Below are 12,897 nucleotides of genomic sequence, written 5' to 3'. Positions count from 1 at the left end.
TTAGCAACCAACCCAGTATGTGGAATGAGTGAGAATGAGGAGATGAGTGATAGCAAGATTGTGAACATGGGTGACTAGAAGAATAGCAGTAACTTTAACAGAAAATGGGAAGTTTCTAAGGGTAGATTAGGAGGAGAAGATAAACTATTCTGACTTAGATATGTTTTATTTGAGGTGCTAATGGGACACACAGTTAGAAATGTCCAATGGGCAGATGGTGATGCAGGAAAGAGACTATGTAGATCTGAGAATAATCCAGAGAAAGATAATAATTGAACCTGCCAGAGCTGATAGAATCATCAAATGAGTGAGTAGAGAGAAGCCCTGAGACTGAGCCTTAGAACATCATCCCCCACTGGGAGATGTGATATAGATGAAAATCCAGCAAAAGAGGTGGAAGAAGTGGTCTTACAGGTAGGAGAACTAATAGAGGGCAGAATCCCAAAACCCAGAGAATCAAGTATCCAGGAAGAGGGTGATTAACAGTGACAAATACTACAGAGAGGTTGAAAAGGATGAGGATTAAAAACAGGACATTAGATTTGACACTTTAAGAGGTTATTGGTGACTTTGGAGAGAGAACAGTTCCAATTCAGTGCCAGAGGATATAAGAGACTCAGGAAATAAAGTAGCAGGGGCAAGTATGCATGTGACTTTTTCAAGGAGTCTGACAAGAAAAGGAAGAAGATACAAGACAATAGCTGGAGGGCAGAGTAGAATATAGTGAAGTTTTTGATTAATTTTTTTTAAATGTTTGAAGTTGATGTCCTGTTTGTTGAATGCAGCAGAGAAGAGCCAGTAGTTAGGGAGAAACTGAAGATCAGCAAGGCAGAATGAGAGTGGGGACAATATGCTGGAGAAGATGGGAGGAGACAGTATTGAGGCTGCATATAAAAGGATTGGTCCTGACCAGGAGAAGAGCTACCTCTTTACCAGAAACTGACTTAAACAAGTATATGCTGGAGGATGATGTCAAGAGGTAGTGAGATAAGGAGGAGGGGAAGAAAAAAGACTTTATTTCAAATAGCCTCAATTTTCTCAATAAAGTATAAAGTCTACTCTCAGCTGGGAGTGTAGAAAGATGGTATGATAAAGTGGGGGACAGTGAGAAGAGAAGGTTTGGAATGGTTATTGTCATGAGCAGCATAGTTAGTTAGTTAGGGAGCAGTTAGGGAGAAGTAAATGAAATTGCCTTATTCCAGAAAGGGCTTATTTGAGATTAGATAGAATACATTTGTAATTGGTTTCACTTAACACATTTGTACATTATCTCTTTTGGTCCTCACATGCTCTTATGAAAGAGGAAGAGCAGGGTATTATTATCCCCAACTCAAGAGTTGAAACTGAGATTAAGATAAATAGCTAATTCATGGCCACATGAGTAGTGAGTTATGGTGGACGGGACTAAATCCTAAACCTTCTGACTGCCCAGTCTTCTACTCTACTATCTTGTCTTCCTGAAAACAATAATTGCAATAAGAGCAACGAAAACAGCCATTCATCAGGCATAAAGAAAGCCATGGTTGAATGTGTTAAGAGGTTCACTGGCATCCTGAAATCAAAGGTGAACAGGAAAAATAGATTGAAAGCAGTGAACAATTATGTAATATCAATCTTTTTTTAAAAACCTTTGCTTTCTTAGAATCGATACTGAGTACCAATTCCAAAGCAGAAGAGCTAGATGGGTGAGGCAGTTGGAGTTAAGAGACTTGCCCAGTCATACAGCTAGAAAGAGTCTGAAGCTAGATTTACAGAGTAAAACCATCCATCTCCAGGCCTGACTTTCTATCTACCGAGTTACCTAGCTGCTTCTAATGTCAATTGAATGTACAATTTGGGACTATAAAAATGGACCATAACAGATCTGAAAAGGATGCCAACAAAAACCTATATAATACTTTATTTTAAACCCTTTTCTTCTGTGTTAAAATCAATACTTAGGGGGCAGCTGGGTAGCTCAGTGGATTGAGAGCTAGGCCTAGAGATGGGAGGTCCTAGGTTCAAATCTGGCCTCAACCACTTCCCAGTTGTGTAACCCTGGGCAAGTCACTTGACCCCCATTGCCCAGCCCTTACCACTCTTCTGCCTTGGAGCCAATACACAGTATTGTAAGGTAAGGGTTTAAAAAAAAATCAATACTTAGTGGAGGTTCCAAGGCAGATTGGTAAAGACTAAGCAACTGGGTTAAGTGACTTGTCCAGGATCACACAGCTAGAAAGAATCTGAGGTCAGATTTGAAACCCATCCCATATTAATGAAAACTAGGACCCAACTCTCTAAGGTAGTTATTGAAAAAAAGACTTCATTATCAAAAATGGAAGAGCATTGATAGACATTCTTAGAACACATGATAAATGGGTCAGATACCTACAGAAGTATTTTTGGAACAAACAGATACGATTTCATTGAGCAATAGTAAAGGCTGATAACGAGTGCTCACCACTGGATTTATTGGATGCAACCAAAAGGGGTTTCCCTCCAGAAGAAGTCTATGAAGCAGCTAAGGTCCAAGAATAGAATCAAAGGGCCCCTCATACACAACATCATCATGAACCTTCTAACCACTTTCTGACAAAAGAGCATCAGAAAAGTGGCCGAGTGATACAGATTGGTTTGTGGAAATGGAGGGGCGAAATAGCGTTAATTCAATATGGCATCATTGCCACCCAAGTAATTACAGAAGGAATATATACTTTAGAAACTATGACTTGATCAACATCAATCATGCAAGGAAATAGTCCCTGCCAACTGTTAAAAAAAAAAAAAAGCACCTACCAAATATCTAGCAAGTCATGACCTGGTGGCTAGAATAATGTTGACAAAGCAATGTGAGACAAATGCTGAGTCAGGCAGGTTTATTGTTAGAAACGAAGGGGTTTATAAGAGTGATTCAGGATCGGATCATTGCCGTGGAAACTTACAGGAAGCTTACTCTTAAGGATCCCAGATGTATTGAGCAATGCAGATTATCCAGTGAATTGACAAAGATGGCAAGTTGTCCCTGAAGGCTGTAAAAATTTATCAGCTACTCGATACCTAGAAAGATACAGCCAGAAGGCTAAAATTATATACCAGAAGCTTACTTTACTTTTATTCTATTGGAAAGAGAAATCTGGTCTCCCTCTGCCCCTGCCCCCAGCTCAGCTGATGTAATCATTATAAATGAAAAGATGTTAATATCTAGGGATGCCTTTACCAAGTAGGAACACCTTTCTCTGAATGAAATGGAAGGGACAACCTCATTGGCACCCTCCTAGATTGACCCTTAAAAGATAGCGTGTCCGGGGCAGTGGATTGAGAGCCAACTCTAAGAGACAGAGAGGTCCTGGATTCAAATTTGACTTTAGACACTTGCTAGCCAGGTGATCCTGTGCAAGGTACCAATTGCCCAGCCCTTACTACTTTTCTTTTGGAACCAGTACTTAGTATTGATTATAAGATGAACGGTAATGGTTATTTTTTTTTAAGGGAGAGGGTAGTTGGTCACTTCAAGCCAACAGTGGAAGAAGAATTGAGCCCCTGAGAGAGACTTACTGGGGTAGGGGTCTTCCTCCCTGCCCCCACCCCAATTTCTGTTATATCTAGTAGCAATATTAGCCCTGAAGGAATCACCCCATCCAGTCGTTGGAGAGACAGTTCCAGAAGAAAAGGCTAAAATGTGGTTCTCCCACCCCATGCCTGGTAGGTGACCAGCCTCCAAATCCCACTCCTAGGATCTGGTTTTTCAAAAGAACGCAGTTGGGGGCTGTCGCCGAGCCCAGAGCTGGAAGTGGTGCAGATGATGGTTGCCCAGAAAGGAAGGTGCCTGGGATGTCCATCAGTGAGCGGCCATGCCCTGTGAGCAGCCATTCTAGCCCAGCGTGTATCCCCTCCATGGGAGCCTTAATACCTGAACACTCTGGACTCATCCTGCCAATAAGTCCTGCGCATAGCTGGGGGAAAGTGATCCCCCAGATTATGGAGGGGTATTTTTCTTATTCTACCACTTTAGTAAATTTATTTACCACTTTATTTTTTTAAATCCTCATCTTCCTACTTAGAATCAATACTAGGTATTGACTTCAAGACACAAGAGTGGTAAGGGCTTGGCAATTGAAGTTAAGTGACTTGTCCAGGGCCACACAGCTAGGAAGTGTCTTGAGGCCAGATTTGAACCCCAGACCTCTTGGCTCCAGACCTAGCACTCTATTCACTGAGTCACCGAGCTGCCCCCATGCCATTACTTTAAGTTAATTTTATCTACATTTCTATAAACATTGTTTTCAATTTAACAGGCAAAGTTCATTTTGCCTGTTAATGGGAAAAACACACCACTTGGGGCTGAATTGGAGTTTTAGAGAGGTGACTTCACAGAGATCTGTCCCTTGAACCCAAAGTGGCAGCAGTCTAGTAGGGACCAGCCTCTGAGTGAGAGTGCAAGTTCAGGGACATTATATTTTTTTAACAAATAACAAATATCCATACTACAAATTCAAACTCCAAATGAGAAAGGAATAAAATTTGTTGAGAAATCAACCAATAAACTATGTTGAACTTGGAACGTCTTTACAAACAGAATAGTTGCCCCCAACTGCCAGAACCTAATATTGATCTAGAAAAACTTAACAACTGGGGACAGCTAGGTGGCTCAGTGGATAGAGAGCTAAGTCTGGAGATGGTTGGTCCTCAAAAGATGCTTCCTAGTTGTGAGACCCTGGACAAGTCACTTAATCCCCATTGCCCAGTCCTTACCATTCTAAGGCTTTGGAAGGGTTTAAAAAAACAAGAGCAGTGTTTTATGCCATACGCATGCTTTTCAACCTATCTGAATTGAGAAGCTTTTAAAATAGAGATCTAGGGGGCAGCTGGGTGGCTCAGTAGATTAAGAACCAGGCCTAGAGACGGGAAGTCCTTGGCTCAAATCTAGCCTCAGACACTTCCCAGCTGTGTGACCCTGGGCAAGTCACTTAACCCTCATTGCCTAGCCCTTACCACTCTTCTGCCTTGGAACCAATACACAGCATTGATTCTAAGATGAAGGGTAAGGGTTAAAAATTTAAAAAATATATAAACTGACTAATTAAATAAAAATTTCAAAAAATTTTTTCAAAAAAAAAAAAAAGAAAACAGATCTAGTTGAAGAAATTAAAACTGTGTGGGACCAGGATGAGGCCCAGATCACCCGACCTGACAGTGCTTCTTAGGGAGGCTGGACATACACCCCAGGACTCTTACTCAGTTACAGAGGGCCGTCGTTTTATCCACCTGCCTTCCTGTCTGCAGAACGCTGAATAGAAACAAATGGCAGGATGGTAACTTTTCTCTACCAAAACTTCTTTCCAGAAGGATAAATGCCATAATAAAGGGCATTTCTTAAGGCTGTGCCTCTCCACCGTTGTCCTTGGTTCCCACAGCACCCATCTGAAGTAGGAACCGTTGGGATCATTATCTCTGTTTTACAAATGAGGAAAGTCAGGCCCAGAGCTTAAGTGACCTGCCCGTGATCACACAGCTAAGTGTGGGAGGTGGGATTTGAACCCAAGTCTCACCCAGCTTCAAATCCGACCCTGTGGAGTGTCTCCCTCACCTACCCCTACTCAGACCTCTGCCTGACTCAAGGCGGATTTGAGGAGTCTGAAGACCTTCCTTCCCTGTTGCAGCCTCATCTTCTTCTCCTCGATTCACCTCTGACCTGGAACAAGCCAGACCCCAGACCACGGGAGAGGAGGAGCTGCAGCTGCAGCTGGCCCTGGCCATGAGCCGGGAGGAGGCAGAGAAGGTAATGAGATTGGGGGTAAAAGGGTGTGGGGGGGGGTGGTGTGCACGCGTGTATGCAGGCAGCCAGAAATCACTGCTTCACGGGAGAGTCCTGGGGCCACGAGGCACCATGTTTTAGCCAGAGAAGGACGTCCAGAATGGAAGCAGGCAAGGCCAATGAGCTTTCTAGATTGGAGTGGCCCTGCCTGATTGCTTCTGCTTTGGGACCCTGGTGCTCCTCAGCCTCCGTCTGAGCCGGCCATGGGCAGGGCCCTGGTAACCTGAGCTTCCCTCTGCCTGTCACGGTGACCCTGAAGGGCGCAGAGGGAAGCCTGGAGGAACAGGGTGCCTCCCTGGGCACGATGGAGTGCCATAGGGCACACTTCCTCCCAAAGAAGGCCACAAGGGGGAGACAAGGCCAGCATCCTTCATGGAACTTTACCCCAATTCCCGGGCACAACTTTGTATGCACAAGGCTTCACATTCTCTTTGCAGATCCCACCTGACAAAGCTGACCCCAGTACAGTGTGGAGTGGCCTACCCTCAGGCTGGGCCACCCAAGTTCCCTCAGCAAGGGCTCAGAGGCACGCCTTAGAAAGGAGAAGATTTAAAGGGTGGGAAGGGAGGGTTTTGACACATAGAGCTTGCAAATCTATGCAAAATAATGTGTGAATCCATTTTTTTTCCTTCCCATTAGCCTGGGGCTTGGGCAATTGACATCACTGGACTGTAGCTCAGCTTCCTTTTGTTTTCCACCCTTCGCCAATCTCCCTCTGCCCCCAATACTACCCGTCTCAAATCCCCTCTCCCCTTCCCCCCAGGCTATTTCTCCTCTACTGTCCCCGGGCCCAGTTTCCCTTCACTGTCCATCTCTTTTCCTTCTCCAGGCCCCTCCCCTACCTACCCTTTATCCCTTTGTCCTATATCTCCCCCCCCCATCGCCTACCTTCATCTTGCCCTTATCTCCCCCTCCCCCATCTCCCACCTTTCCTCATGCCCCATCTTTTTTCTGTCTCCTCCCCCCAGCCCCATCTGCCCCTACCATCGCCCTTCCCCCTTTCTGCTTTCTTCTCCCAGATCTCCCGCCCTCCCCTTCTAGCTCCCTTCCCCAAGAGTATGGGTGGGGGAAGGTGATCTGAGCCAAGCAGGGGAGTCCCCATTTCACTCTCTTCTCCTTCATCCCCAGCAGCCGGTCCCTCCAGCCTCCCACAGGGACGAGGATTTGCAGCTGCAGCTGGCACTACGCCTGAGCCAGCAGGAGCATGAGAAGGTAGTGGAGCCCCCAGGTCCTACTCTGGGACTGGTGCTGGTGCTGGTGCTTCTGGGCACTAACAGGGCTCCTCTTGCTGCTCCTCTCGGGTTCACTTGGTGTCTCTCCAGCTCCTCCACCCTCCTGCCTGGCTCCTTAACCACTTTGTCACATAGCCTGGATTTTCCCCTGCTGCCCTCCCTCTCTACCCCCACCCCTGCTCTTCTTCGTGTCTGCAGGCTCCTGAGGATCCTCTGGGGAGCTGAGCGTTCTCCTCACGCTAGCCCTGGATGCCCTGGGTTCTAGGGGCCCCCTGGCTCCCAAACTTAGCTGGTTGCTCCCCCTGCTCCACCACCAATCTGTCCCAACTACAGGAGGTGAGGTCCTGGAGGGGAGACGACTCCCCCTTACCCAAGGGCGCTGGGGGCCATGGTCGCCGGGACCAGGACCCTGAAAGAGAAGAGGAAAAGGAAGGAGAGAAACTGAAAACCAGCCAGGTTTGTGAAGGGACAGAGGGGTGAGGAGGGGAGAAAGCATGCTGGGAGGGGAGTGGGAATAAGGAGGTGAAGGACAGGGACGGCAAGATGGGCCTGGGGGCGCTCCCCACATCAGCCTCTGCCTGAGCTAGAACTCTGGGGACATCTTTTCCCTTCAAGGCTAGCACTGATACTTATTTCATCCCAATGAGCTCCTCAGAGAAAAATGGTCAAGCCATGACTTTCCTAAAAGCCCCAAACCTGCGGAGGGAAGGTGCTGGGATCAGTAAACAGTTATGAATTGCTTCTCAAGTATTTGTGAAGTAGACACTAATATTTATTATTATTATTATACAAAAACCAAAAAGGGAACCTCCCCTGCACCCAAGGAAGTTACTTTATATGAGGGTAACAATACACACACACACACACACACACACACACACACACACACACACACACACACACACACACACACACACACACACGCTGTTCCTCAGTCAGATCTTCCTGATCCCATTTGGGCTTTTCCTGGCAAAGATACAGGTTTGCCATGCCCTCCTCTGGAGATATGTGCATGTATAAATATAGATAGATACATAAATATAGAGATATATACGGAGTATTTGTATCTGGAGTATATATATTCTTAAATATCTGGAATATAGATGTGTATGTGTTGCGGGGCTGCTGGGTGGCGCAGTGAGTCTTGCAGTCAGGAAGGCTCCTCTTCCTGAGTTCAAGTCTGACCTCAGACACTTGCTAGCTGTCAAATCACTTCACTCAATTTGCCTTCGTTTCCTCATTTGTCAAATGAGCCAGAGAAGGAAATGGCAAACTATTCTGGTGTCTCTGCCAAGAACACCCCAAATGGAGTCACAAAGAGTCAGGCAGGACTGAAACAACTGAATAATAACATAGGAGTGGTAAGGAGACAACTTAATGTGCAGGGAGTCACAGAGATGCAAATAAGATTTGGCAACTGACTGACTGTGCTGGGGTGAGTCAGAAGTAAGGAGTGGAGGGTCACACCAAGATTGCACACCTGGGTGACTAGAATAATGACTGCACCTTGGACAAGAAAAAGGAAGGTTCTGTTTAAAGCGAAAGATAATGAGTTAAATAATGGAGCTGAGTGAAAAAGATAGGCTGAGATTCAGAGCCGAGAACTTCCACCCTCCAAGGGTGCTCAAAACTCTCTCTGCTTTCCTTCTTTCCAGTCTTCTATCCTGGACCTTGCTGATATCTTTGGACCAGGACCAGTTCCACCCTCCACACACAGCTCCGCTGACCCATGGGATATCCCAGGTGGGGTGGTCAGGTCACACAGACACAGGACACACAGACACCTTTCACCACCACCCCCAGGACCTAAAGATAATCTCTCCCTCCAGAGTCAGACTCTGAGTATATCTCTTCCTATTTTCCTACTTTAGCTCTCTATCTGTTTTCCTTTTTTCCCTTCCTCCCCCTACTAGGGGCTTTCCCTAGCAGGATTCTAAGGGATCAGAAGGGGGGTGGAAGGCTCCAGATTTCCTGCTTTGTGTCTCAGTTTCTCTGTCCATGAACTGGTTGCCATGTCCTCTACGAGAAGGGTGACCAGGAGAGGAATGAGGGAAGGGGAGGAATGAGACGAGGCATGTAAAGAAATAACTGGGGCTTTGGAGGGGCAGCTGGGTGGCTCAGTAGTTTGAGAGCCAAGTCTAGCCTAGGTTTAGACCTGGCCTTAAATATTTCCTAGTTGGGTGACCCTGAGCAAGTCACTTAACCTCCCCTGCCTAGCCCCAACTGTTCTTCTGCCTTAGAACCAATACAGAGTATTGACTCTAAAACAAAGTAAGGGTTTCAAAAAAAAAATCTGGCCTCAAATACTTCCTAGCTGTGTGACCCTGGGCAAGCCACTGAACCCCCATTGCCTAGCCTTGACTGCTCTTCTGCTTTAGAACCAATACAGAGTATTGATTCTAAGATGGAAGGTGAGTCTTAAATTTAAGAAAATTTAAAGAAGTAACTGGAGGTGGGGGTGGAAAATGATGGTGTGTCAGTGCTATTCTCATTTCAGGTCTCCGACCAACTGTGGAGCCTGGTGGTTCCTCTTGGGGACCCTCTGCTGATCCTTGGTCTCCAGCCCCCTCTGGGGATCCTCTGTCCCGTAGCCAGCCTTGGGACTTACCCTCTATGCTCTCATCTTCGGAGCCCTGGAGACGGACACCTGGGCCACCCCTGTCCGTGGATCCCTGGGTGAAAGACTCCCCCCACCACAAACCCTCCGTCACAGGGACAGACCCCTGGGGAGCCTCCCTGGACACCCCCAACACGCCCAGTAAGTGGAAGCTCTGGTCCATCTACACCAGCCAGAGTGAAGGTGGGAGGGGAGATGCAGTGGCCAGCCATGATGCCCCCCAGCTCTATCCCTGATCCCAGAGACTCAGCTCCTGGGGTTTCAGGATCTCTGCCTGCGGCTCTCCAGGCTGAGGGATGGGAAGAGGGGGTGCACACCTTATTCTCCCCCACAAAGGAGAGCACCTCCTTCATCTCTTGTGAGGGTGCACACCCATTTGTCCTCTTCCTCCCTATCTGTCCATCTGTCCCTCCCCCACAACAGCAGCTCTAGGTGGTTCAGCCTTTGACTTATTTGCCAAACTTCCAGAATCAACAGAACCCAGAGAAGGGCCTGAGAGTGGCCAGGCCCTTCCCTCCGTGCGATCTAGCAGCCCTGGTAAGCTAAAGGAGAGCATCTGGGTGTGTGTGGTGGTAGCAATCCCAGGGGCTGATACGTGAGAAAGGAGAGAGAAGGGATGTGCAGAAGGGCCAGGGAGGGGGGAAGGTGAGGCCGGGCTGAGGGGGACAAAAGGTGGTGGGACCCTCCCCGTGCCCAGAGTTCTGTTTGCTGGATCTAGTCATCTCTGAGCCCCACCTTCACCCCACTATCTCAGACACCCTGTTTTCTGATGGGAGGCATTGTGCTAGAGTGAAAAGGACTCTGGGGGCAGCTGGGTGGCTCAGTGGAGAGAATGCCAGGTCTGGAGTCTGGAGGACCTGGGTTCAAATCTGGCCTCAGACACTTCCTAGCCGTGTGACCCTGGGCAAGTCACTTAACCCCCATTGCCTTGCCTTTACTTCTCTTCTGCCTTAGAACTAATTCCTGGTATTGATTCTAAAAGGGAGGGTAAGGGTTTAAAAAAAAAAAAGATAATATACATGAAGTGCTTTGCAAATCTGAAAGTGTTATAAAAATGCTAATTATGATGATGATGAGGCAGCTAGTTGGCACAATGGATAGAGTACCAGGCTTGGAGTCAGGAAACCTCATCTTCCTGAGTTCAAATCCTACCTCAGACACTTCCTTAGCTGTGTGACCCTGGTCAAGCCACTTTACCTTGTTGGCCTCAGTTTCCTCATCTATCAAATGAGCTGGAAAAGGAAACAGCAAACCCCTTCAGTATCTCTGCCAAGAAAACCCCAAGTGGGGTCATGAAGAGTCAGACACAACTCAGCAACAACAAAGATAATTATACAAGTCACTTGAGCTCTCCTAGCCTCAGACTAAAAGAATTCACCTAGATGGTCTCTGAAATCTCAGCCAGCCCTAAGTCTGCCATCTCTTTCCCTCTGGCATCTGAGATCTCCCTATTTTTTGTTTAATTTTTATTTTTCAGAACTAGACCTCTTTGGAGACCCTGTCCCTAGCTCCAAACAGAACGGCACAAAGGAGCCAGACGCTTTTGACCTGAGCGGACTCGGTGGGGCACTGACGCAAACAGGCAAAGAAGGTCAAGCCTGCCAGACCCCCGAGTCCTTCCTGGGACCCTCAGCTTCCTCCTTAGTCAACCTGGACTCCCTCGTGGTGGCTCCGCAGCCTACAAAGACAAGAAACCCATTCCTTTCAGGTGGAGTAGAGATGCTACCTCCTCCTCCCCTTCCCATGGCGCCAAGTCAGTTTTCCCCTTTTCCCCCCAGATTAATACTGTGATATTTTTACCTCTGGGATATGAGGTGGGAGAGATGGGTGGAGGAATGGCACTCACCTGGTATTTGGCCAGAGGAGGAAGGAAGGGCTTCCAGGGTGGCCCCCATCACTCAGGTGGGGAGTAGTTTATGGGAGGCATTCTGCATCTGCTTAATTTCAGCCCCAGAAGGAAACACACCAGATACCTTACCCTAGTTAGGTCTCTGTTTCTAATGGTCTCTGTGCCCATATCTGACACTCCCACTCATTAACTGCAAGTTTTCATCTCCAATTTCCCCCATCAGCTATCTCCTAGGCCTCTCTGTTTTTCTGATCTGTTTTCTATTCTCCAACAGGTCTCAGTGCACCATCCCCAACCAACCCTTTCAGTTTGGGTGAGCAGTGCAGGCCAACTCTCAACCAGATGCGGACAGGGTCTCCGGGGCCCAATCTGGCCACCAATGTGCCTGTGGGTGCTCCTGTAGGCTCCATGACCTACAGTGCCTCTCTGCCCCTTCCACTCAGCAGCGTTCCAGCAGGAATGAGCCTTCCTGCCTCTGTCAGCGTCTTCCCCCAGGCTGGCACCTTCCCTCAGATGCCTGGGACCTTGCCCCAGCCCCTGCTCCCCATGTCTGGTTCAGTGGGACCCCTGAACCCCTCTTCTCAGGCAGGCACCAACCCTTTCCTTTGAACTCTACCCTCCTCTGCTCAGCCCTTCCTCCTGCCACCTCCTACCCTCCTCCTTGGAGGCAGTTTCTGTGCCTCTTCCCCTCATTTCTCTGCCTATGTGCCCCGGTCAGCCGCTGGCAGCTGACCAGAGCTTTTCCTAGCCCCTTGCTTAAGGGGCTGGGGCAGTGGACAGGGGCGCTGCCCCCACCCCACTTAGGTCAGTATGAATGTTGCCCAGATGCTTGGTCCCCTGTCCTGCCTCCAGAGTGGGGAAGGATCATGGAAAGCTCAGGGAAAGGACGTCGCAGGGGCCCGGACCCCCCAGGTTCCACGTGGGTCGGAGGAGTGGCTTTCCAGGCTCCAGCTCTCCCTTGAAGGGGCTCACATATGTATGTGTGGAGGGCTCCAAGACACCAGAAGTACTGTAATGCATAGCCTGAAGAAGAAGCCTGGTGACCAGAAGCCTTTTGGAGCCGTGGCCAAGGTCCCACAATAAAATACCTGAACTAGCACTGTAAGAGCTGTGCTTGTGGCCTTCTTAGGGCGGCGAGCAGGGCTGCCCTCAGTGTATCTCTGTGGAAGGGGGTGGATATGGGGCAATGAGGGGGAAGGGGAACTTGATTGCCTTTTTAGGACTCATCTCCCAAAGCCCTGGAGGTGGGAAGGGGGGGGGAGGGCAGAGATGGCAGACACAGAGGTCAGCTCTTCAGTCTCTATAAACTGAGCAACTTAGAAAGCTTGGCCCAAGGAGATGCTTCCTCTTGGTCAGGTCCGCAGTAGCCCAGGGCCTCTCTGATTCATAGGAATTCTTAGAACCA

General features: G+C 48.2%; 1 protein-coding gene across 1 annotated transcript in view; it reads left to right on the top strand.

Annotated features, from left to right (window-relative positions):
• The window catches only part of EPN3 (epsin 3), a 22,990-nt gene extending 10,393 nt beyond the window's left edge, over positions 1-12,597 (top strand). The window contains 8 exon segments of the mRNA XM_007505758.3: positions 5,640-5,758; positions 6,926-7,006; positions 7,360-7,482; positions 8,682-8,769; positions 9,524-9,784; positions 10,067-10,180; positions 11,121-11,351; positions 11,767-12,597. Of these exon segments, the coding sequence (XP_007505820.1) occupies positions 5,640-5,758; positions 6,926-7,006; positions 7,360-7,482; positions 8,682-8,769; positions 9,524-9,784; positions 10,067-10,180; positions 11,121-11,351; positions 11,767-12,101 (1,352 nt within the window). The 3' untranslated portion in view covers positions 12,102-12,597.
• The last annotated feature ends 300 nt before the right edge of the window (positions 12,598-12,897 follow it).

The sequence above is a fragment of the Monodelphis domestica genome, chromosome 2, assembly GCF_027887165.1.
Source record: "Monodelphis domestica isolate mMonDom1 chromosome 2, mMonDom1.pri, whole genome shotgun sequence".
Lineage (NCBI taxonomy): Eukaryota > Metazoa > Chordata > Mammalia > Didelphimorphia > Didelphidae > Monodelphis > Monodelphis domestica.
The sequence above is the reverse complement of the archived record's forward strand: the minus strand, read 5'-3'. Positions and strand labels throughout refer to the sequence as shown.